The 24,246-nt window shown below is 34.8% G+C and overlaps 1 protein-coding gene across 3 annotated transcripts in view; it reads right to left on the reverse strand.

Moving 5' to 3' along the window:
* LOC122215721 (butyrophilin subfamily 1 member A1-like) overlaps positions 1 to 24,246 on the reverse strand; it is a 76,643-nt gene that overhangs the window by 12,377 nt on the left and 40,020 nt on the right. For all 3 annotated transcript variants that reach the window (XM_042931419.1, XM_042931414.1, XM_042931425.1), the window contains exons 5-7: positions 16,742 to 16,762; positions 1,690 to 1,710; positions 264 to 284 (exon numbers count right to left, since the gene is read on the reverse strand). In XM_042931419.1, coding sequence (XP_042787353.1) covers positions 264 to 284; positions 1,690 to 1,710; positions 16,742 to 16,762 — 63 coding nt within the window. The remainder of the gene's footprint in view (positions 1 to 263; positions 285 to 1,689; positions 1,711 to 16,741; positions 16,763 to 24,246) is intronic.

The following is a 24,246-nucleotide window of genomic DNA, read 5'->3' on the forward strand; positions in this document are numbered from 1 at the left end:
CAAATAATAAACAGGAGAAAGATTTCAACAAAGATGCCACAGTGTGACTCTTTTAAAATGCAAATCATTTATAGAACTTATAATTTATAATGTTACAAAATACAAAATAGTTTCAACTTATGACTAATCATATATAGAGAGACCGCTTAAAAGAAAGACCATTTAAAAAATAGTTTATGATATGGAATCAATTGCTAAATTTTAGTTGACCAATATACTTTTCTATGATGTCTGCCGCTAAAATTTAAACAAACACTACTCACCTTTCTGTTCACGTAAGAGCTCTGTGTAAAAACAAATATATAATAAAGAATTCAACAAAGTATATATGGAAGAATTTCTAAAGAAACAGACTTTACTCAAATCTTTCAACATCTGACTTGGTAAAATATTAGGCAAGTAGGTGAAAATTAAAAGCTAGAGAAGAAAAATCCAAAAAATAAAAAGAAGGCATTGTGTACATTATCTCAAATAGATAATTTCTAAGAGACTGCATAGTATCATGAAATATGCTCATAACTCCATCATCTACGGTCTCCTTTCTCCAAGAACTAAGTCAGTCCATTCTGTTCCATCTGTTGATTGTGTGGATGTCATCCTAGAATATTTCCCAAGCAAAGTTCATCCAGATTACACATAGGGTTTGAACTACAAGAGAGTGGGACAAGATCAGTGAGCCTTTGAGAGGAGAATATATCCAGAGCCAGAAACAACCTGAAACAGCTAATTAGTCTTTATTGCTCATCCCAAGAAGAAATCCTGGGCATTGAAAGACATAATTTTCCTCTAATGCTTCATCTAGGAGCATAGTCTGATGATAATACAAACAGCAATTTCTACTTTGGAAACTGGTGTGTGGTACATGAGGAAAATTTTTTAAATTTGAGTGGGTCAGAATAGGTAAGAAAGAATCCTCAAGACATGAGGAAATTTTGAAAATGCAGAAGAGAAAAAAAAATGTTTTCCAAGTACATTTTACACAAGCTTCCTTTTCTCAATTCCAGTGAAAGTGGGTTAGCAAGTAAACATGCACTTCAAACAAGCAACAAAAAGTGAGAATAGCTAACATTAGTAGAGATTTGGATAGTAGACAAGGCTGTGTTGTGCATTGAAATGTAGCACCCTGTACCTTTTCAGTATATCTGGTAGATTTAACTGCAGACCTTCCTTTAGTATTTTCCTCAAGTATTACCCAGTTTCTCCTCTCTGTAGAATCAAAGCAACATTTGCAAACTTCAAGGGATTAGACACAGCATGACCTAACAGAGCTCATGGACACTGGAACAACCTAATTAAGAAAAAATGAGGGGCGCCTGGGTGTCTCAGCCGGTTGAGCGTCCAATTTCGGCTCAGGTCATGATCTCGCGGTTTGTGAGTTCGAGCCCCGCGTCAGGCCCTGTGCTGACGGCTTGGAGCCTGGAGCCTGCTTCAGATTCTGTGTCTCCTCCTCTCTCTGCCTCTCACCTGCTCATGCTTTGTCTCTGTCTCTCAATAATAAAGTAAAAACCTTTAATTTTTTTTTTAAAAAGAAAAAAATGAAAGGAAATGCACAATCCCAAATTCCAAAGTGGTATTTATGTACTTATATCTTTACCAAGTGTTTTTCTCTTAAAACTTTCCTTCAAAAAAGGCCTGACTTTTTATACTGTGATCAATATGATATACACAAGGAAGTAATGAATGACTTACCATATTCTTTCCGGAGTTTACCTTTAAGAGGAAATACACAAATTAGTTAGAGTGAAACTAAAAATTCTGAGAGTTCACTGCTCTGTGAAGGTGATGCAGTTTATTACAGATGGAGGTTGGAAACTATATTTTGTATCTGTGAGCCATGTGTTGTGCAGCTGGATAACAAGCAAATACAAGTTTCATCCTCATAGAGCTTATTCACAGAGTTTTGAGAACCTGTACTATGATTCAGAGAGGTCTGAGTCATGACCCTCTAACACTGCTCAGGATGATATTCTCTTGAGAATAGTGGACCTGTTGGGTATTTAGTAGTTCTGAGCTGTCTTACATTAAAATATTCCCAAAGGACAACACTGTAACAAGTATTGCCAAATGCTTTTAAAATTTTTCAAACTGTTTGAATAAATCTCTTTCTGACACTATTAACTACATTTATGACAGTTGGAGGAGGTCATTCAAAGAGAATGAGAGTAAAGTATGTATCTCCCAAATCATATCTCTATGCTTAGGAGAGTGCAAAATGTTATTATCTTAAACCCTTGTTCACACAGCGAGATTTTTTTTTAACTGAAGCATAATTGACCGGATATACTTTATTAGTTTCCACTACCAAAAGGTAGTGATTGAATATTTATGTTTTATGAAATCATGAGTAAATTGAGTCTAGTTATTATTGACCACCATACAAATATAATAGAATAGTATTGACTATATTCCCTGTGCTGTACATTATATACCCGTTTTTTATTTTATTTTTTACTTCTTTTTTTTAATATGAAATTTATTGTCAAATTTGTTTCCATACAACACCCAGTGGTCATCCCAACAGGTACCCTCCTCAATACCCATCACTCACCCTCCCCTCCCTCCCACCCCCCATCAAACCCTCAGTTTGTTCTCAGTTTTTAAGTCTCTTACGTTTTGGGTCCCTCCCTCTCTAACTTTTTTTTTTCCTTCCCCTCCCCCATGGTAAGTGAAATAAGTCATACAGAGAAAGACAGATACCATATGTTTTCACTCTTATGTGGATCCTGAGAAACTATACCCGTTTTCTAAATATATTTTGTTACTGAAAGATAGCACCTGTTATTTCCCTTTACTCATTTCATTTATTCCCTCACCAATATCCTCTATAACAACCATCAGCTATTCTCTGCATCTAAAACCACAGTTTGTTTTGTTCTGTTCCTTAGTTTGTTTTAATTTTTATTTGTATTTAAAAAATAATGTTTATTTATTTTTGAGAGTGAGAGAGAGAGAGAGAGAGCACAAGTGTGGGAGGGGAGGAGAAAGAGAGGGAGATACAGAATCCAAAGAAGACTCCAGGCTCTGAGATGTCAGTACAGAACCCAAACTAGGGCTTGGACTCACAAACCACGAGATTATGACCTGAGCAGAAGTCAGACATTCAATCAACTGAGCCACCCAGGTGTCTCTGTTTTGAGTTTTAGATTCCACATGCAAAAGAAATCATATGGTATTTGGCTTTCTTCATCTGAACTATTTCACTTAGCATAGTACTATCTAGGTACATCCATATTGTCTCAAATGGCAATATCTCATTCTTTCTTAATTCATTTTTATGGCTAAGTAATATTCCATTATATAGATATAAACATATATATATATATATATATATATATATATACACACACACTATGTTTTATTTATCCATTCAACAATCATTGAACATTTATGTTTCTTCCATATCTTGGCTATGTAAATAATGCTGTAATAAACATAGAAATGCTTTTTAAATTTGTGTTTTTAATTTTTAGATAATTACCTTGTACTGGAATTACTGGATAATGTGATAATTCAATTTTATTTATTTTGAATATCCTCACGCAGTTTTCAATAATGGCTGCACCAATTTATATTCCCACCAACAGTTCACATTATCCCCTTTCTACATATTTACGATTTGTTGTTTCCTGTCCTTTTGATATTAGTCATGCTGATAGATGTGAGATTATTACTGTGGCTTTGATATATATTTTCTTAATGGTTAGTGATATTAGTCATGCTGATAGATGTGAGATTATTACTGTGGCTTTGATATATATTTTCTTAATGGTTAGTGATGTTTAGCATATTTTCCTGTAACCATTGTATATCTGTACGTCTTTTTTGAAAAGTCCAGTCAGATCTTTGCCCATTTTTAAATTGGGTTGCTTGAGTTTTTGATATTGAATTGTATGAGTTTGTTATATATTTTCATAGTGAATCCCTTATTAGATACATAATTTGAAAGTATCTATTCCCATTAAGTGGGTTGTGTTTTCATTTTGTTAATAGTTACATTGGCTGTGAAAAAAAAATTGTTTGATATGGTCCTAATAGTTTGTTTTTGTTTTTGCTCTCCTTGCCTGAGGAACCAGATTCAAGTAAATATTGCTCAGACTTTTGCCAAAGAACTCACTGCTTATGTTTTCTTCTAAGACTTTTATGGTTTAGACATTACATTTATGTCTTCCCACCCATTATCAATTTACTTTTGTTTATGGTGTGAAAGTGGTCAAATTTCATTCTTTTGCAAGTATCTTTTTAGTTTTCTCAACATCATTTATTGAATGGATAGTTTCCCCATTGTATATTCTTGCCTCTTGTGTCACTGAATAATTGTCCATATAAGTGAGTACTTATTTGGGGGCTATTCTGTTGTGCTCATGTATCTATTTATCCACATTTGTGCCAATAAAGTACCGTTCTCATTATTATAGCTTTACAGTACATTATGGTATCCAGAAGGGTGATACCATGAGCTTTTCCTTCCTTTTCAAGGTTTCCTGCTTCAGAGCTAAGATGATTGCATAGTAGGAGAACTTTACACTTTTCTCATTACTTAAACAAAACTAGATGGCTGTCAAGTCATTCTGAATACCTATGAAATTGACCTGAAGACTGACAGAACAACTTCACAACTAGAGGGAGAGAAAAGGCGACATTGAGGAAAGTAGGAAATGCAGAGACATGGTTTGGGGGAGACATGGATCCTGGGCACTGTGGAAGGGAGGGACCCCTGGTTGAAGAGAAAGACGAGAGAGAGAGAGAGACAGAGACAGAGACAAAGACAGAGACAGAGAGAGAGAGAGAGAGGATTATGCAGGGGAATGCACAAGGAGGACACTTCCTCAAAGCCATTGACTGGGAATAACAAAGGAGCTTATTTCCTAGAATTTTTTTTTTATCCAATAGGGCTTAAAGCCTGGAGTTTTTAACGTCAGGGGGCTTAACTGGGATACAAAACAAAAAGTACTGTCCTACTCCTGTGGAGAAGGCAGGCAAACACCACAAGGGCAGGTGGCTTGGCTGGAGGAATGCTTGGGGAACACAGGTAGGGATTGTTATTCTTCTTGGAGCACTTGAGTGACAGGTGGCATTCATAGGGACCCCTCTACAGGGACAAAAGTGTCAGAATGTTCCACTTCCCTCCCACACCATTGATAATAATTACAAAGCCTTCTGTCAAAGGCAGCTCAACCCTGACACTGTCTTCCTGGCCTGTGATTGCCCTTATCAGCAAAACCTGCATCAGTCTCAGTGAGATGAGATCCTCTTCCAGAAGACCAGTGCAGCCCCTGCCCAAACCATGTCCCTAAAGTCTGTTGTTTTCAAAGTTGGGAGCCTTTACTGGAATGGACCCTGCAATGCTCATTGCTAGAAGACAGGCAAACTACCTAGGGACAGACAACATGGAAATGGGAATCTGAAAAACACAGGGAGCACACAGAGGGGAGATTATTCACTCTTCAGTGAGTGCTTCTCTGAGAGCAGCAGACACAAGAACCCCTCACTGGAAACAAAGGAGTTGGTTGGTGATATCTGTCTCCCTCACCACTCAGTATAAACACAGAACAACCTTTAGTAAATACACAGTGCTGAGACTGGCTGCCTACCTTGCTTACACCAAGTCTCACACCCCTGTGCTCTGCCAATATTTCCATTGCCTGTCAAGTGTGCCTCAGTCCCAGCAAGGCAGGTTCCTTCCTCAGTGGACCAACAGAAATGCTGTCCACACCATGTCTCCCAACCACAGTGTCCTGCAAGGCTTCAGTTCTACTGGAAGTCACATCAGCTATCATATAATAAGCAGACCAGAGCATACCTAGTTAAAATTTGCCACACTCTGGCAAACAAAAACTCAAAAAGTAGGGATTGAGGGAACATACATCAAAAAAATAATGGCCATATATGAAAGACCCATAGTTAACATCATCTCACTAAAGAAAAATTGAAAGATTTTCATCTACAGTCAGGAACAAAACAGGGATATCCATTCTCATCACTGTTATTTGACACTGAAAGTACAAGCCTCAGCAATCACACAGTTAAAGAAATAAAAAGCATCCAAATAGATAGGGAAAAAGTCAATCTTTCACTACTTGCAGATTAAATGATATAGACAACCCAAAAGACTCCATCAAAAAATTCCTAGAAATGATACAGGAATCCAATAAAACCACAGGATACACAATCAATGTACAGAAATCTTGTACAGAAGTACAATGTATAGAAATGTGCAGAAATGTTGAATTCCTAATACATCAACGATTAAGCAGCAGAAAAAGAAACTAAAGAATTGATCCTATTTATAATTGCACCAACAACCATAAGATACCTAGGAATAAACCTAACCAGAGAGGTGAATGATTTGTAATCTAAAAACTACAAAATGCTGATGAAAGATATTGAAGAAGACACAAGGAAATGGGAAAAAATTCTATGCTTATGGTTACAATGAATCCATACTGTTAAAATGCCTCAGCATTTTAGAATGCATAAGTATTCTATGTTGTAAAAAGATGTTGAGAATGGACATACTTGTCATGTTCTGAATGTGGAGGAAAAGTTTTCAGCTTTTCACCATTAAGTATAATGTTAGCTGTGGGTTCTCAAGTAATCAATCTAAACTTACTGCTAAAGGAGCTAGAAAGGGAAAGGACAACCAAAAATGCTACTGAAAATGAAGATTAGAGCAGAGGTAAATGAAATAGAGACAAAAGTTGAAAATATAAATGAAACCAAGAGCTGTTTCTTTGAAAAGTTAGACAAAATTGGTAAATTTATAGCCAGGTTTATCAAGGGAAAAAAAAGAGAGGACACAATAAATAAAATCAGATAATGGAAAAAAAACACAGCAGGTATGCAAAGATTATAAGAGAATATTATTTAAAAAAATGCCAACAAATTGGACAACCTAGAAAAAAATAGGTAAATTCCTAGAAAGATACCAAGTTCCAAAACTCTATCAGGAAAAATAGAAAATTTGAAAAGCCACTTAATAATAATAAAATTAGTAATTAATAAACTTTTAACAAACAGGAGTCCAGGACTAGTGGTGTCACTGGTAAGTTCTACCAAACATCTAAAGAAGCATTAATACCTATCCTTCTGAAACTATATTAAAACATAGAATATGGAAGAAAGCATCCAAATTCTTTCTATGAGGTCAGCATTACCCTGAGACCAAGCCAAAGGTACAGAAAAACAGAACAAAACAAAATACTAAAAATAAACAAAAACAAACAAAAAACAAACAAAAAACAAAAATACAACTACAGGCTAATATCTATGATGAACATGCGTGAAAATTGCCAAAAAAAATATTAGCAAAGCCAAATTCAACAATACATTAAAAAAAATCACTAACCATGATCAAGTAGTAATTATTTCAGGGATGCAAGCATGTTTTCACCATTCACATACCAATCAATGTGATTAATGTCATTAATAAGAGAAAGGATAAAAAACATATGATCATCTCACTAGAGGAAGAAAAAGCATTTGTCAAATTATGACATTCCTTCCTGATAAAAACTCTGAACAAAGTGGATTTAGAGGGAAAATATCTCAACATAATAATGGTGATATACAAAAAATTCAATCTTAACATCATACAATAGTGAAAAACTGAAATCTTTCCAAGTTTTGAATATGACAGGGATATTCAGTCTCACCACTTTTATTCCTCATAGTAGTGCTGAAAATCCTAGCTGCCACAATTAGACAATAATAATAATAATAATAATAATATATTCAAATTGCAATGACATAAGCAAATGGAAAAATGTATTATGCTTACTTTTTAGAATAATTTGTATATTTAAAATGTCCATCCAACCTAAAGCAACCTAAAGTTTCAGTACAAATCCAACAAAATGCCAATAACATCTTTTAAGATAACTTGAACAAATAATCCTAAAACTTTTATGGAATCACAGAAAAAAAAACTTGTATAACTAATGAAATCTTGATTTCAGAACAAAGATAATGGAATCACAATGGCAGATTTAATGATAGACTACAAACTGCAGTAATCAAGGCAGTATAGTACTAACACAAAAATAGACACATAGATCAATAGAATAGGATACAGAGCACAGAAATAAGCCCACATTTATATAGTCAACCTATGACAGAAGATGCAAGAATATATCATAAGAAAACAAGGTTTTTCAACAAGTGGTGTTGAGAAAACTGCACAGGTATATGTGAAAGAATGAAACTGGACCACTTTCTTACACAATACACAAAAATACAATAAATATGGATTGATGATCTAAATGTGAGACCTGAAGTCATAAAGCTTCTAAAAGAAAACAGAGGCAGTAATCTCTTGGTCATTAGTTTAGCATCATATTTATGAACATATTGCCCCAGGAAAGGAAAAATAAAAGCAAAATAAAGTACTGGGACAACACTATGGTAAAAATTCTTCAACAGAAAAGGAAGTCATCAACAAAACATAAAGGCAAATACTTGAATGAGAGAAATTTGCAAATAATATATCCAAGAAGAGGTTAATATCCAAACATGTAAAGAATTTATACAGCATGAACAATACCAAAAACAATCTGATTTAAAAATGGGCAGAGGACCTGAATAGACATTTTTTTTCTAAAGAAAACAAACACATTGTCAACATATACTTGATAATATATTCAACATTAGTAATTATAAACAATTTACAAATCAAAAACACAATAAGATTATCACCTTACACTTGTTCGAATGGCTGTTTCCAAAAAAGACAAGAAATAACATAAGATGATGAGGGAGTAGAGTAAAGGGAACTCTCAGACACTGTTGGTGGGAATGTAACCTGGTGGAGCCATTGGGGAAAACAGTATGGAGATTGTGCAAAAATTTAAAAATAGAAACACCATATGATCCATAAATCCACCACTGGGTATTTACCTCCCAAAATGAAAATGCTATTTTTTTAAATTTGAGTTTCAAGTCTTTACTTAAATTCCAGTTAGTTGAAATACAGTGCAGTATTGGTTTCAGAAGTAGAATTTAGTCATTCATCAGTTCTATAGATACCCATTGCCCATCACAACCAGTGCCCTCATTAATACCCATCACTCATTTAACCCATTGGTCAGCCCACCTTCCCTCCAGCAACCCTCAGTTTGTTGTCTATTCAAGAATCAGTTTTATGGTTTACGTCTCTCTCTTTTCCCTTCATATGTTCATTTGTTTTGTTTCTTAAATTCCACATTTGAATGAAATCATATGGTATGTGTCTTTCTCTGAATGACTTATTTCACCTTGCATGATAATCTCTAGCTAAATCCATGACTTCCCAAATGGCAAGATTTCATTCTTTTTTTTTATTGCTGAGTAATATTCCATTATACACACACACACACACACACACAATTACATTATACATTACATTACATATACATTATGTATATGTATATTTTTTCACATGTTCATTATTGATTCATCAGTTTATGGGAATTTGAGCGCTTTTTTTTTGCAAATTTGCATAGTTTGGATATATTAGATAATGCTTCTAAACACAACAGATGCATGTACGCCTTTAAATCAGTATTTTTTGTATCCTTTGGGTAAATACTTAGTAGTGCAATTGCTGGATCTTATGGTAGTTCTATTTTTAACTTTTTGAGGAATTTACATACTGGTTTCCAAGTGGTTCAACCAGTTTGCATTCCCATCAACAGTGTAAGGGGGTTCCCCTTTCTGTGTATCCTTGCCAACATCTGTTTTTTCCTGTGTTGTTAATTCTGGCCCTTCTCACTGGTTTGAAGTGATATTTAATTTTACTTTTGATTTGTGTTTCCTTATTGATGAGTGATATTGACCATCTTTTCTTGCTTCTCTTAGCCATTAACACCTTTTTTTAGAAAAAAGTGTATATTCATATCATTTGCCCATTTTTTAACTGTATTATTTGTTGTTTTGATGTTGAGTTTGAAAAGTTCTTCATCTATTTTGGATAATAACCCTTTACCAGATATGTCAATTGTAAATATCTCCTCCTATTCCAAATGTCTCCTTTTAGTATGATTGTTTTCTTCACTGTGGAGAGGCTTTATCTTGGTAAATTTCCAATAGTTTGTTTTTGCTTTTGTTTTCCTTGCCTCTGGAGAAACAGCTAGTAATGGCCAATGTGAAAGAGGTTACTGCCTGTTTTCTCCTCTAGGATTTCAATGATTTCCTCACTAACATGTATGCTTCTCACCCTCTTTGAATTTACTTTTGTGTATGGTATTCAGAGTGGTCCTTTTCCTTCTTTAGCCTCTTGCTTTCAAGTTTTCCCAACATCATTTGTACAAGAGACTGTGTTCTTCACATTGGATATTCTTTCCTGTTTTGTCAAAGATAAGTTGCCCATATAGTTGTGGGCCCATTTCCGGGTTTTCTATTCTTTTCCATTGATGTATGGGTCTGTTGTAGTGCCAGTATCATATTGTCTTGATCATTACAACTTTGTAATATAACTTGAAGTCTGGAATTATGATGTTTCCAGCTTTTCTTTTCATTTTCAAGGTTGTTTTTGCTATTCCAGGTCTTCTGTGGTTCCATAAATTCTTAGAAATATTCCATTTCTCTGAAAAATGCTGGTGTATTTTGTTAGGGTTTGCATTAAATATGGCAATTTTTTTGGTAGTATAGACATTTTGACAATTTTCTATATTCAGTATCATGTTGTCTGCAAATAGTATTTGACTTCTTTGTTGCCAATTTTGATGCTTTATATGTCTTTTTGTCGTCTGATATCTCAGGCTAGAATTTCCAGTAGTATTTTTAATAACTGCTGAGAGTGGGTATCACTGTCATGCTCCTGTATCATGGAGGAAAAACTCTCAGTTTTTCTCCATATCAGATGATATTAGCTGTGTGCCTTTTCCTTATGGCCTTTATGATGTTGCAGCATGTTCCCTCTATCTCTACTTTATTGAGGTTTATGGTTTTTTTTTTAATAATTGATGCTGTACTTTGTTAAATTCTTTTTCTGCATCCATTTAGAGGAATGTATTGTCCCTATTCTTTATTTTGTTAACGTGGTGTATCATGTTGATTGATTTTGCAAATATTGAAACACGCTTGCAGCCCAGGAATAAATCCCACTTGATCATGGTGAATAATTCTATTAATGTACCTTAGATTCAATTTTCTGCTCGAGGGATATTGTTGAGGGATATTGGCCTTTAATTTTCCCTGTTTGTGGGATTTTTATCTGGTTTTGGAATCACAATAATGCTGGCCTCATAGAATGAGTTTGGAAGTTTTCTTTCCATTTCTATTTTTTGGAACATTTTTAGAAAAATAGGTATTAAGTCTTCTGTACATTTTTGTTGAAATTCACTTGTGAAGACTCTTGCCCTGAACTGTTTTTGTTGGGGGATTTTTGATTAATGATTCCATTTTTGTTGTTGGTGGTGGTTATTGGTCTGTTCAAGTTTTCAATTTCTTTCCATTTAACTTTGGTAGTTTATATGTTTCTTGGAGTTTGTACATTTATACCAAGTTGCCCAGTTTCTTGACATATGATGTTTCATGACATTCTCTTATAATTGTATTAATGTAGTGTTTGTTGTGATCTCTACTCCTTTATTTGTGATTTTATTTATTGAGGTCCTTTCTCTTTCTTTTTGATAAATCTGGCTAGGAGTTTATAAATGTTATTAGTTTTTCAACCAGATCCTTTTCCCATTCATCTGTTCTTTTTTTCCTCATTATTTTCTCTATAATAAATTTCTGCTCTAATCTGTCTTAATTCTCTTATTCTGCTGGTTTGAGGCTTTGTTTGTTGTTGTTTACATAGCTCTTTCAGGTGTAAGCTTAGTTTTTGTATTTGAGATTTTTCTTACTTCTTGAAGGAGGCTTCTATTACTCTATATTTCCCATTTTCTACAGCTTATGCTTCATCCCAAAGCTCTTGGGCCATCTTGTTTTCATTATCATTTGTTTCTGTGTATTTTTTTTTTATTTCTTCTTTAATTCCCTGGTTGATCCATCCATTCCTGAGTAAGATGTCCTTTAACCTCCATGTATTTTTGATGTTTCCATTTTTTTTTTCTTGTGGTCGATTTCAAATTTCATGACATTGTGGTCAGAAAACATATATGTTATGATCTGAAAGTTTTTTGTACTTGTTGAGGCCTGATTTGTGACAAAGTAAGTGATCTATTCTGGAAAATATCCCATGTGCACTTGAAAAACATGGTAATCTGATAGTTTAGGAAGAAATATTTTGACTATATCTGTTAAGCCCATTTGGCTCAGGGTGTCATTCAAAGCTATTGTTTCCTTGTTGATGTTCTGCTCATATTATCTTTCCATTGCTGTAAGTGAATGTTAAATTCCTCTCCTATTACATTATTACCAATTAGTTCCTTTATGTTTGTTATTAATTGTTTTATAAATTGCAGTGCTCTCCTTTTGGGTGCATAAATATTTACAATTGTTAGAGTTTCTTGTTGGATAGCCTCCTTCATTATGATACAACGTCCTTCTTTATCTCATATTATAGTCTTCAATTTAAAATGTAGTATGGCCGGGGGTGCCTGGGTGGCTCAGTTGGTTGGGCATCCAACTTCAGCTCAGATCATGATCTCATGGTTTGTGAGTTCCAGCCCCGCATCAGGCTCTGTGCTGACAGCTCAGAGCCTGGAGCCTGCTTCGGATTCTGTCTCTGTCTCTGTCTCTCTCTGCCCCTCCCCTGCTCATGCTCTGTCTGTCTTTCTCTCTCTCAAAAAATAAATAAATGTTAAAAAAAATTTTAAATGTAGTATGTCTGTTATAAATATTGCCAGCAAAGCTTTCTTTTGACATTTATTTGCATTGTAAATGTTTCTGCATCCCCTCACTTTCAGTTTGCTTGTGTCTTGAGGTCTAAAATGAGTCTGTTGTAGTCAGCATAAGTGTGTCTTTTTTCTTACATATCCATTTTGACACATTGTTTTTTGATTAGATCATTTATTCAATTTACGGTGTAATTTTTTTCAGAATAATTATTGATATATCATAATCAATTGTCTTAGTGCTGTTGTAGTGATTGTTTTGTAATTATTTTGAGAGATACTCTCTGTGTCTTTCTAGTCTTCTTCCCATTGAAAGAGTCCCCTTTCATAATTCTTGCAGGACTGGTTGAGAGTACTCTATTTGTTTCTGTTTATCTGTGAAACTCTTTATCTCTCCTGTTCTGAATGATAGCCTTGCTGGATACCTTACTACTGGCTGCAGATTTTTCCCATTCAGCACATTGAATATATCATGGATCCCTTTTCTGGCCTGCCAAGTGTCTGTGGAGAAAACTGCTGCTAACCTTATTGGTCTACCTTTATGAGTTAGTGACTTCTTTTGTCTCGTTGCTTTTAAGATTTTTTCTTTATCTTTATATTTTGCAAATTTAGACACAATATGTCTTGATTTTTACCTGCTTTTGTTCGTTTTGATGGAAGTTATATGTGCATCCTGAATTTGGAAGTCTATTTCCTTCCCCAGATTGGGAAGTCTTCAACTATCATTGTCTCAGACAAACCATCTGCCACCTTGTCTCTCTCTTCTTCTGGGACTGCTATTGTAAGAATGTCATTACATTTAATGAAATCACTGATTGCATATGTCTACTTTCATGGTTCAAAATTTTCCTTCTCTCTTTTGATCAGCTTCTTTATTTTCCATAAATCTATCCCCTTTGTCACCTCTTCCTTCCTCTGCTTCTTTCATTCTTGTAGTCATTGAATCCAGTCAGTTTTGAATCTCCATTATTGCATGTTTCATTTCAGCATGATTGGTTTTAAGATCTTTTCTATTTGGGGTAATAGGCTCCCTGGTGTCTTCTATGCTTTTCTCAAGCATAGGTAGTATTCTTATAATTGTTGCTTCAAATTGCGAATCATGTATATTACCTATACCTGTTTCAAGTGGATCACTGGCTGTGACATTTTGTTGTACTTTTTTTGGGGAATGAGTTGGTCGGTCTTGACATTTTGTCTAAGTCTCTTTTCTTCTGTGTTAGGTACGTCTGTTATGTTTTGTGCTCCTGAGAGTAATGGCTTTATGAAGAGCAGGTCAAATCATGTCCAGAGACCCATGCTTCAAAATGTATCTGTGGTGTGGCACTCTGCTGCTGTTATGCATGCTCTATTCCTCAAGTTAGTCCTCTTGAGTTGCTCCTGCCAGCTGTGGGGAATGTATGGACCTTGGCCACAAATTGTCAAATTTTAAATAGGTGTCCTCTAATCTACTTGTTAATAAGGATGTGAGTCTATTGCCCTTATACTTCCCCTTATACATGAATCTTTGCAGAACTCTATGATTGGTAGAGGTGGTGCATAAGAAGGATTCTGCTGGTCCTCTGGAGGGGACCTGCTTTACTAGTCCTTTGACACACTTGCCAGAGAAAAGTAGTACCAGTAGAATGCCGGACAGTGGGGCTGGGTGTAAGCAACTGAAACAGCCAATGTTGTCACTGTGCTGTTTAATGAAGTTAGTTTATGCTGCAGGACAGAGGAGGAAAATTATCACTCCAGCTCGATTGTCCCCAGAATGGGGAGTTTCTGCTGTCTGCAGTCAGGGAAATTCTCCCAGAAGAGCAGATAATTTCCCCTTTTGTGTGATAGTTTTTTCGAGACTGCTGTTTTTACACTGTCTGTTTCTGGTTTTCCTGCCTGACTGGAGAAGCACATTGTGCTTTGTTTCTATCCTGGCCAAGCCAGCTGAGTTTTAAAATCCAAACTTTAGGGACCTGGTGTGGTGGCAACATATATAATGTTACTTAGCTTTAAAAAAATAATGAGATCATGCCATTTTCCAAAACATGCATTGTTCAAGAGGGTATTATGATAAGTGAAATAAGTCAGACAGACATGTACCATATAATTTCACTCTATGTGGAATCCAAAAATTCAAAACAAAAAACAAAAACAAAACAAAACAAAAAACAAGGAAACAAGGAAACAAAGAAAAGGCAAACTCTTAAACACAAACAATAAATTGTTGCCACACAGGTGGTGGGTGTGGACAAGGGCACAATAAAAAGGATTAAGAATGCAAACATCTACTTATAAAATAAATAAGTCACAAAAATGAAACGTTCAACCTAAAGAATATAGTCAGTAATGGTATAATAGTGTATGGTGACAGATGGTGACTATACTTATTGTGGTGAATATTGAGCAAAGCATAGAAATGTCAAATAAATATGGTGTACACCTGAAAAATTCAATAATATATGCTAAATTCAATTAAAAAAATACATTACAAAAAAAAAAACAAAACAAAACAGTATTTTCTTTCTATATGGAAAGCTGTCTCCAGAGATGGCACTTAAACTTCTACTGTGTCTAAAATCTCCTACTTCCCAAGATACCTGTGTATATGATTAAGCCCAGAACTCACAATTCAAAATTCCTGCAATAGGGTACTACTTGTCTTCAATCTCTGACTACCCCAGATTCACATTATCTTTTCAGCTCCAGGGGCCTGTCTCCCCAAAGGCCTAGACTCATTCAGCTAGACTGTGTCCTGGGAATAGGACTAGGAATAATGTTCAATATCTACATCTTACAGTATTGCACTCATTGTAACTAAATGCAAGTACATGCATCTGTCCCAGTCCAAAGTGACAAAGAGAGTGTAATTTCAGTTTTCAAAAGTGTTCTGGTCTTTCCTAATGATTCAACACTTTTCAGTACTTAATAACTTTTTTCATTGATATTGTGATTTCTTTAATTTTTTAATGTTTATTTATTTTTGAGAGAGAGAAAGAGAGAGAGAGAGAGGAGGCGCAAATAGAGAGGGAGACACAGAATCCGAAGCAGGTTGCAGGCTCCAAGCTATCAGCACAGAGCTCGACTTGGGGCTGGAAGTCATGAACCATGAGATCATAACCTGAGTCAAAGTCAAACTCATGAACCATGATATCATGACCTAAGCCGAAGTTGGATGCTTAAACAACTGAGCCACTCAGGCACCTCGATATTGTGATTTCTTAACCAAAGCAGAAGAATGCTTACTTACCTTAGAAACAAGGCTTGGTTTACTCCTAGATATCTTACCACTTATTCTCAAATTGTAATACCAAAAGTTAAATGGCATCAATTTCCATGTAGCCTGGGAAGCTCCATGTCTTTTTCCTGGATTTGATCTGTTTCTTGTGCATTAATACTCTGTATTGCTTTAGTCCATCAGGTAATTATAAATAAAATTTAAATTCTAATGTTAATGGTTCTTAATAATTTTGTAAATTATCAAGTAAATTTTGATACAGCCACATTCTTCATGGTGTGGCTCCTGGCTGCACAGCATTGGCATTTCTCATATGGGACCTTGTTAGAAATGACAATACTTGAGCCTAACACAGAAATATTGAACCAAAAATTAAGGGATGTGTCCCAGTATTATGTGCTCTCCATGGCATTCTGATCGATTCTTGGTTTTGAGAACATTTACTTTAGCTGGTCCTTAGAAATAACTTAATGAACATAACAGTACATTGTTTCTGCCCTAGTTCTCTGAAACTGACAAATCACAGCTCCTCCTTAGGGATGTTGTTAGAACAATGTTCATATATATTAAACAGTTAAATAGCCCTTACTTAAGTTCTTATCCTGGGCTCTCTTTTTTAACATGGATAAGATTAGTCCTATGGCAACTTGCCTTGCATACACAATTCCTGCAATCTTTTCTTTGGATTCATGTTGGTCAGGCACAACTTGAATTTGTGACCCTGTCCTGTAAACAAATGCTTGAACTGCTCTGAGTTAGAAGTAAACCAACTCACCATGCTTCTTCTTGAGTGAACCTAAAAGGAAAAAGAAAAAGAAAAAGAAAAACAGACAAAAATGAATTTATTAGTAGAACTCATCTATGGTGTGGTTGAGCTTCTCTTTTGGCTCACAAGAGGATACTGTATTAATCCAATTTGACATTCAGGTTTTTATAGAGTTTCCTTCCACTGTTTGAAAGCATCATGAAGTTTTGTGTGTGCGTGTGTGTACATATATACCTATATTTTAAACCTAAAATAGTAGAATAAAGGATTAATAAAAGGGGAAATAAAGGTAAAACTTTAAAAGACTTTATTTTTTTTTTTTACCATTTATTTATTTCTGAGAGACAGAGAGAGACAGAGCATGAGCAGAGAGAGAGGGAGACAGAATCCTAAGCAGGCTCCAGGCTCCGAGTTGTCAGCACAGAGTCCGATGCGGGCTCGAACTCACAAACCGCGAGATCATGACCTGAGCCTGAGTCGGATACTTAACCGAGCCACCCAGGCGCCCCTAAAAGACTTTAAATCGATAGCCTGGGGTTAATTATTTCTAACTGCAATGCAATCATTATAGAGAAAAATACCTTATTATTTTAAATATTGTAAATATATATACATATATACACACACACACACCATATGTAAATTATATAAATATATAAGAATATATGTAGGATAGATAGATAGGAAGATAGTAGATGATAGATAAATATAATTATAAGATACCATCTGACTTCTTAATTATTATTAAGTGTATAATCTTTGGCAGTAGTACATTCCACTGTTGTGCAAATATCACCACTATTTCTGAAATATTTTTATCACCCTGCACAGAATATCTATATTAATCAGTAACTTCCCACTGTCTCAAACCTCCAACTCCCTTTAACTCTATGTCTGTTTCTATAAAATCTGATTAGTCTAGCTATTTAATATCAGTTAATCATGCAATATTTCCCTTTTTGTGTCAGGCTTATTTTACTTGGTATAATGTTTTCAAGGCTCATTCATGTTGGACTATATATCACAATATCATCCCTTGCTATGAATAATGAATAATATTTCACTATTTTATGTAATATAGTTAATTTGCCCATTCATGTAATGATGAACATTTGTGTCGTTTCTATATTTTGGCTGCTATACATAATGCCACGATGAACATTGGCGTAAAAAAACTCTTCAACTCCTTGTTTTTAATTATTTGGAGGTATGTTACTAGGAATGGAATTGCTTGATCATATGGTAATTATATTTATAGTTTTTTTGAGGAACTGCCAAAAGTTTTCCACAATGGCTGCAGCATTTGAAATTCGAACCAGCAATGTCCAAGGGTTGTAATTTCTCCATATTCTCCCCAACACTTGTTATTTTCACTTTTAAAAATAATATAGCCCTCCTAAAAGGTGTGAAGTGGTATCTCATTGTGGTTTTGGTTTTCATTTCCCTAATGACTAATAGTGTTGAGCTTCTTTTCATGTACTTCTTTGCCATTTTATATCTTCTTTAGAAAAATATGTATTTTTTTTTCTATTTTCAAATTAGGGTTGTTTGTTTTGTTGTTGAATTTGTAAAGTTCTTTATATGCTCTTGAGATAAAACCCTTATTTGATATATATTTTGCAAATATTTTCTCCCATTCGGTAATTTGTCTTTTATCTCTCTTGGTAATGTCCTTTGATACAAAGTAGTTTTAAATGTCAATGAAGTTCTGAGCACCTTGCTGGCTTAGTCTGTGGAGCAGGCAGCTTGATCGTGCAGTTATATGTTTGAGCCCCACATTGGGTGTAGAGATTCCTTAAAAATAAAATCTCTAAAAAGTTAATTAAAGAAGTCAGTGAAGTTCAATTTATGTGTTTTGTTTCCCCCTTTGGTGTTTGTGCTTTTGGTGTCCTGTTTAAGAGTACAAGGTCATGACTTGCCCGTGTTATTTATTCTATACTTTTTTTTATTAATCTTTATTTCACTGATATATTTTGAGTTAGTTTTTCTATATATATGAAGCAGAGATCCAACTTCATTCTTTTGCATGTGGAAATGCAGTTATTCCAGAAACACTTGTTAAAGGGACAATATTTACACATAGAATGGACTTAGAGCTTTTGTGAAAATTCAATTTGCAATAAAGGTGTAGGTTTACTTATAGACTCTCAATTCTATTTCATTGATACAGATATGAAATACATGATAAAGAGATGAAAGATAGATAGACAGAAGTTAGACAGATAGATATTTATTCAATAACCACACCTTTTTGATTACTGTAGCTTTGTAGTAAGTTTTGAAATGAGAAATTATGCTCCTTCTAACTTTGTTCTTCAGTTTCAAGATTTTTTTGTTGTTGCTATCCATGGCCTCTTGTGATCCATAAAAATTTGTATACCAGCTTCCCCACTGTAAGAAATGAACTTGGAATTTTGATAGTGATTGCATTAGGTCTGCTGATCACTTAAGTAATATTGGCATCTTAATCATACTAAATTTGCATTTTTATGAATTTGTGATTTCTTTCCATTTGAAGTCTTTAATTTCTTTCATAAATGGTCTGTAGTTTTTAGTGTGCAATTTTTTACATCCTTGTTTAATTCATTTCTCCTTGCTTAATTTTTCTAGACACTATTGTAAACAGAACTGACTTTTTAATATATTTTTTTCTGATTTTTTTTCAGGTCTATAAATATATAACTAATTTTTGTATGTTGATTATCTACCCTATGAATTTGATAAATTGATTCATTATTTCTATTAACTTTCTTGTGGGTTGTTTGATTTCAACATAGAGGATGATGTCATCTGTGAATAGATTTTGTTTCAATTTTTATTTTCCAATATGAATATCTTTTACGTATTTTTCTTTTCCAGTTGCTCTGGATAGAACTTTCAGTACAATGTGTTGAATAGACGTGGTAAAACTGGCAAATTGTTCTTGTTCCTGACTTTAGGAAGAAAGCTTTCAGTTTTTCCCTTTTCATATAGTGCAAGCTTGTGGATTTTGAAAACCTTCCCTTTCTTATGTTAATGCTTTTAATAAGAAAGAGTGATAAATTTTTTTTAAATGTCTTTTCTGTGTCACTTGAGATTATCATGTAGTCTTCTACCTTTAATTCACTAGTATGGCCAATTACATTATTTGATTTTCTTATATTGAAACACTCTTGTATTCCCGGGAAAATTCCACTTGGTTATAGTGCATGAATCTTTTCATATGCTGTTTAAGATGCTTTTAGATTCAGTTTGGTTGCATTTTGTTAAATACTCGTAAGGATATTAGTCTGTATCCTTTTTTTCTTTTCTTTTCTTTCTTTCTTTCTTTCTTTCTATCAATCAGGCTTTGGTATCAGGGTAATGCTTGCCTCATAAAATGATTTATGGAGAGTTCTGGACTCTTCTATTCCTTGGAAGTGCTGTGAAGCATGGTTTTTAATTCTTTAAATTTTTATATAATTCACCACTAAAGTCATATTGCCCTGAAAATTCTTATTTTGAAAGACTTACGTTTACTTATTCAATTTTGTTACTTTTTATAGGTCTGTTGTGATATGGTAGATTATTTTGAGTCAGTTTCGGTAATTTTTGTGTTTCTAGAGATTTGTTCTATATGTCTTGATTATGCAATTTTTGGTAAGCAATTGTTCATAATATTCTCATTGTAACTCGGATTTATTCACAGATCCTAGTACTGTCCCCTTTCATTTATGCTTTGTTTGTATTCTCTTTTCTTCTATTTTTCTTTCCAGTCTAGTCAAATGCTTCTAAATTTTTTTGACCTTATAAAAGGCACTATAAAGTGCCAATTTATTTTTTTTCTATTCTATATTGTTTCCTTTTCTTCTCTCAGCTTTTCATTTAAATTGCTCTTTTTTTTAATCTTCTACTTCCTCATGTCTAATTTTATTTACTAAGGATGTTCTTTTAGAACTGTGTTGTTTACAACTATAGTTTTCTCTATGGCCACTTTCTTCACTGTATTCCATAAACTTTGTTATGTTGTGTTCCTTTTTCACCTTCATTCATCTATATTTTCTAATTTCTATCATAATTTTTACTAAATTATTTTGTATTGTTGAGTTTTGACATATTTCTAAATTTTCCAAGTGACGTTTAAAAAGTCTAAATATGACTTCAAACTTTCAAAGTGGATTAAGGCATGTTTATTGAGTCACCATCCAATTTACACTTGTAATGAAGATCAGTCACCCCAACCAACACTGTAACTTTTTTCTGCCTGTTGGCTCAGACACATAAGGATTCCTATGTGGCCAGGTGGCATTCTCAACTTCCAGTTCGGTTGGAATTATTGTTGTATATCCCAATGGAACATTCCTCCCTCTGGAACAAAGTCTGCTAGGCCAACAGAACATAAAGTCATGGGAACAAAAATTAAAATTTTGTTTATGGTTCACTGTAGGTAACTGTGAATGATGCCACTCCATTGGCTCTGCTTTGATTTCAAGATTTGTGAATTAAGATAATCAGCACCATTGATTGAATGCTGATTCAGAGCAGACACATTCTTCAGGAGAAAGTTCTCCTGGTCCTGTGAATATTGCAACCTACTTGGTGTTCTACTTGAGCATTTAAAGTTTATTTACTACCTTTCCCTTCATTGAGATATCACATTGTTCCATAATATTGATGACATGCTGATTGGACTTAGTGATAAATTGTAACAACTATTCTATACTTATCAGTAAAAAAGGGGGTGGAAACATTTCAGACTAAAATTCAGGGCTTGTCTAGAAACTTTTAAGGGTGCAGTGGTTTGGGACATGTTGAGATATTCTTTCCAAGGTACATGATAAGTTGTTGCATCTGGACCTTCCTACAACCAAGAATGAGGCACACCATTCATTGGGCAGCATTGGATTTGGTAGGCAATATTTTCCCCAGTTGGGTGTGTTATTTTCTCTCATTTACAGATTCAATAGTCTGCTCGTTTCGTGTGGGACCCTGAACTAGGTAGGTCTATATTATTGTGGAAGCTGTTTTGTCTCTACTCTGGTGAGACACAGTGACATTTTTGGTCTCCTAGACTTAGTGTAGGTTCAGATATAGTGTGTAGTCGTCCCAAATTGTCTGTTTATTTCCCTTACTGCAATGTACATTTACTCTGGTAAAAGTCTTAGAACCCTTGGGGAAAGTCTGTGAGAAAGTTTGAGTATCAATTTTCAGTAATATGGTGGAGTTCATTCTCAAAGAAACACAAATTGCCATTACTTAAGGACTTTGATCTATAAATTGGCTCAAATCAGAAAATGATTGAATGACTGTGACTATGTTTTTTTATGATTTAAGTTAGACTTCTGTTTACCTGACTTAGAACTTTTCTGCTTGTACAAATCAAGCAAAAATTTAGCAGACTTCCTATTTTACTTCTAAGACCACCATGTTTAGTCAACAGCATAAGTCTGCATGAGTCAGACTCCTAAAAATGCTGCTTTGACTCTGCTGTCCATTACAGTAGTCCCACCCCCTGTGACTTTGGAGGTTGAGTGCCTCCACTTAACCTTTACCACCTTGGGGTCTAATTCCTCCCACTGCATTTAAAATTTTCAAGTAAGTGACTGAATTTACCACTGTGAATTCTGACCCAGAAAGATGAGTGATCACAGTACACTTCAAGGATGTTCTTAATGAGGCTCGTCTCATAAATTTATTCCTCACAGTTATGATGTGAGGTATGTCATTTAGACCCTCCTAGCATGGGTGACTGGTCTTAAAAAACAAATTCATTCTAACTTTCTAATCTACCTAAATCTTCGAATTCCTTCCTTCACATTAAAGAAAGTAATGTCTGGTATACCCAGTTCACTTACATTTGTTGTTCAGTGTTTCATCCAAACAAAGTGCTTTCTGACCACTTGAGTTGCAACATTAATTAAATGCAGACTTCATACCAATAAAGTTTACCTGATCCAAATTTATGTCCCTTCTACAATTATTCCATACACTTATTATCCATTCCCACTCACATTACATGCATTATTACTTGTATTAATTAGAAAACTTAAGTTTCTAATTTACACTCCTTTAGATTGTATCACACCTCCACATGGGTTACACTTTAATACCACATTTAGGATTCTGCTGGGACTCAAGTCTAATTAGAAGTATAGAAGCAAAAAGGTGCTATAAGTCTTGTGAGAATCACCATTATCTTGTAAGGCAATTTCCTCAGAGGAAACCATTATTAATTTTAGGTAATACAGAGTTAACCCCCATCAGGTGGAGGTGGACTCAGAGGCCAGTGTGGGTAAGGATGCCGCTGCTACTGTGGTTATGCAGGACACTTCTGTGGGCTGGGAGGTCAAATCTAGAACTGAGGAGGGAAACCTTCATGGAGGTAGGTTAGTTTCTTCCATTGGTTAAAAAAAATCAGAACTTAGGGGCCACATGTTCCCAGGTTCACCAGGGTCTCCCCACATACCCATCTCAACATATAAAATTCCATTCTCCTTCACCAATGTTGTCACTTTAAGAGTGGATGACATTTAGGGGAGCCTGGGTGGCTTAGTTGGTTAAGCATCCAACTCCACCTCTGGTCATGATCTCACAGTTCGTGATTTGAAGCCCCGGATCAGGCTATGTGATGGCAGCTCAGAGCCTGGAGCCTGTTTCAGATTCTGTGTCTCCCTCTCTCTCTGTCCCTCCCCTGCTTGCACTCTCTCTCTCTTTCTGTCTCTCTCAGAAGTAAATAAACATTAAAAACATTTTTTTAAAAATTTTAAAAAAGAGTAGATGACATTCAGTACTGGGAGTTTAACTTATGTTTCAATTCTCCTAGTCACAGGCTGAGGTTCTGTGTTTGGTTTTAAGCAATTTTAACCATGCAACTACAAGAAGAAAGGGACTTCTTCAAGGCACACATAGAAGTTCTTAGATTATTTATGTCACACTTGAGCTGAAATTGTAGTCCCTGAGCTCATCTTTTTCTTGCATCACTTTGCCTAGTGGCAATAGGAGTAACCAAGCAACATCATTACATTTTTAGTTTTAAAAAAATGAAAAATATCATATGCAGTCATGCAACTACTTGTTTTTTATAAGTGGTTGATTAGGAATATCCAAAGCAGATATTTTGCATATTTCTATAAACAGTCAAAAACATGAACTATCTGTGCTCTCTTTACTACTGGAAATAGAGTCATTAATATATTTTTTAAGTTTATATTTTTAGAGGGAGAAAGAGCCAGCGAGCAGGGGAAGGCGCAGAGAGAAGGAGAGAATCCTAAACAGTGTCTTTAGTGTCAGCACATAGCTTGACACAGGACTCAAGCCCATAAACTGGGAGATCATGACCTAAGTCAAAATCAAGAGCAGAAGCTTAAAAGACTGAGCCACCGAGGTGCCTTAAGTCACTAGTATCTTCAAATCTAATCAGAACCAACCCATCTTAAAATGATGTTTCTCTAGATCCACTCTTAGTAAAAAATTCTGTATTAGTCCATGTTGTCCTGGAAACAGAACCAATATGGTATAAACTGATAGGTGATAGATCATATACATATCTCTATCTA

This window comes from Panthera leo, chromosome A1 (genome assembly GCF_018350215.1).
Source record: "Panthera leo isolate Ple1 chromosome A1, P.leo_Ple1_pat1.1, whole genome shotgun sequence".
NCBI classification, from domain to species: Eukaryota; Metazoa; Chordata; class Mammalia; order Carnivora; family Felidae; genus Panthera; species Panthera leo.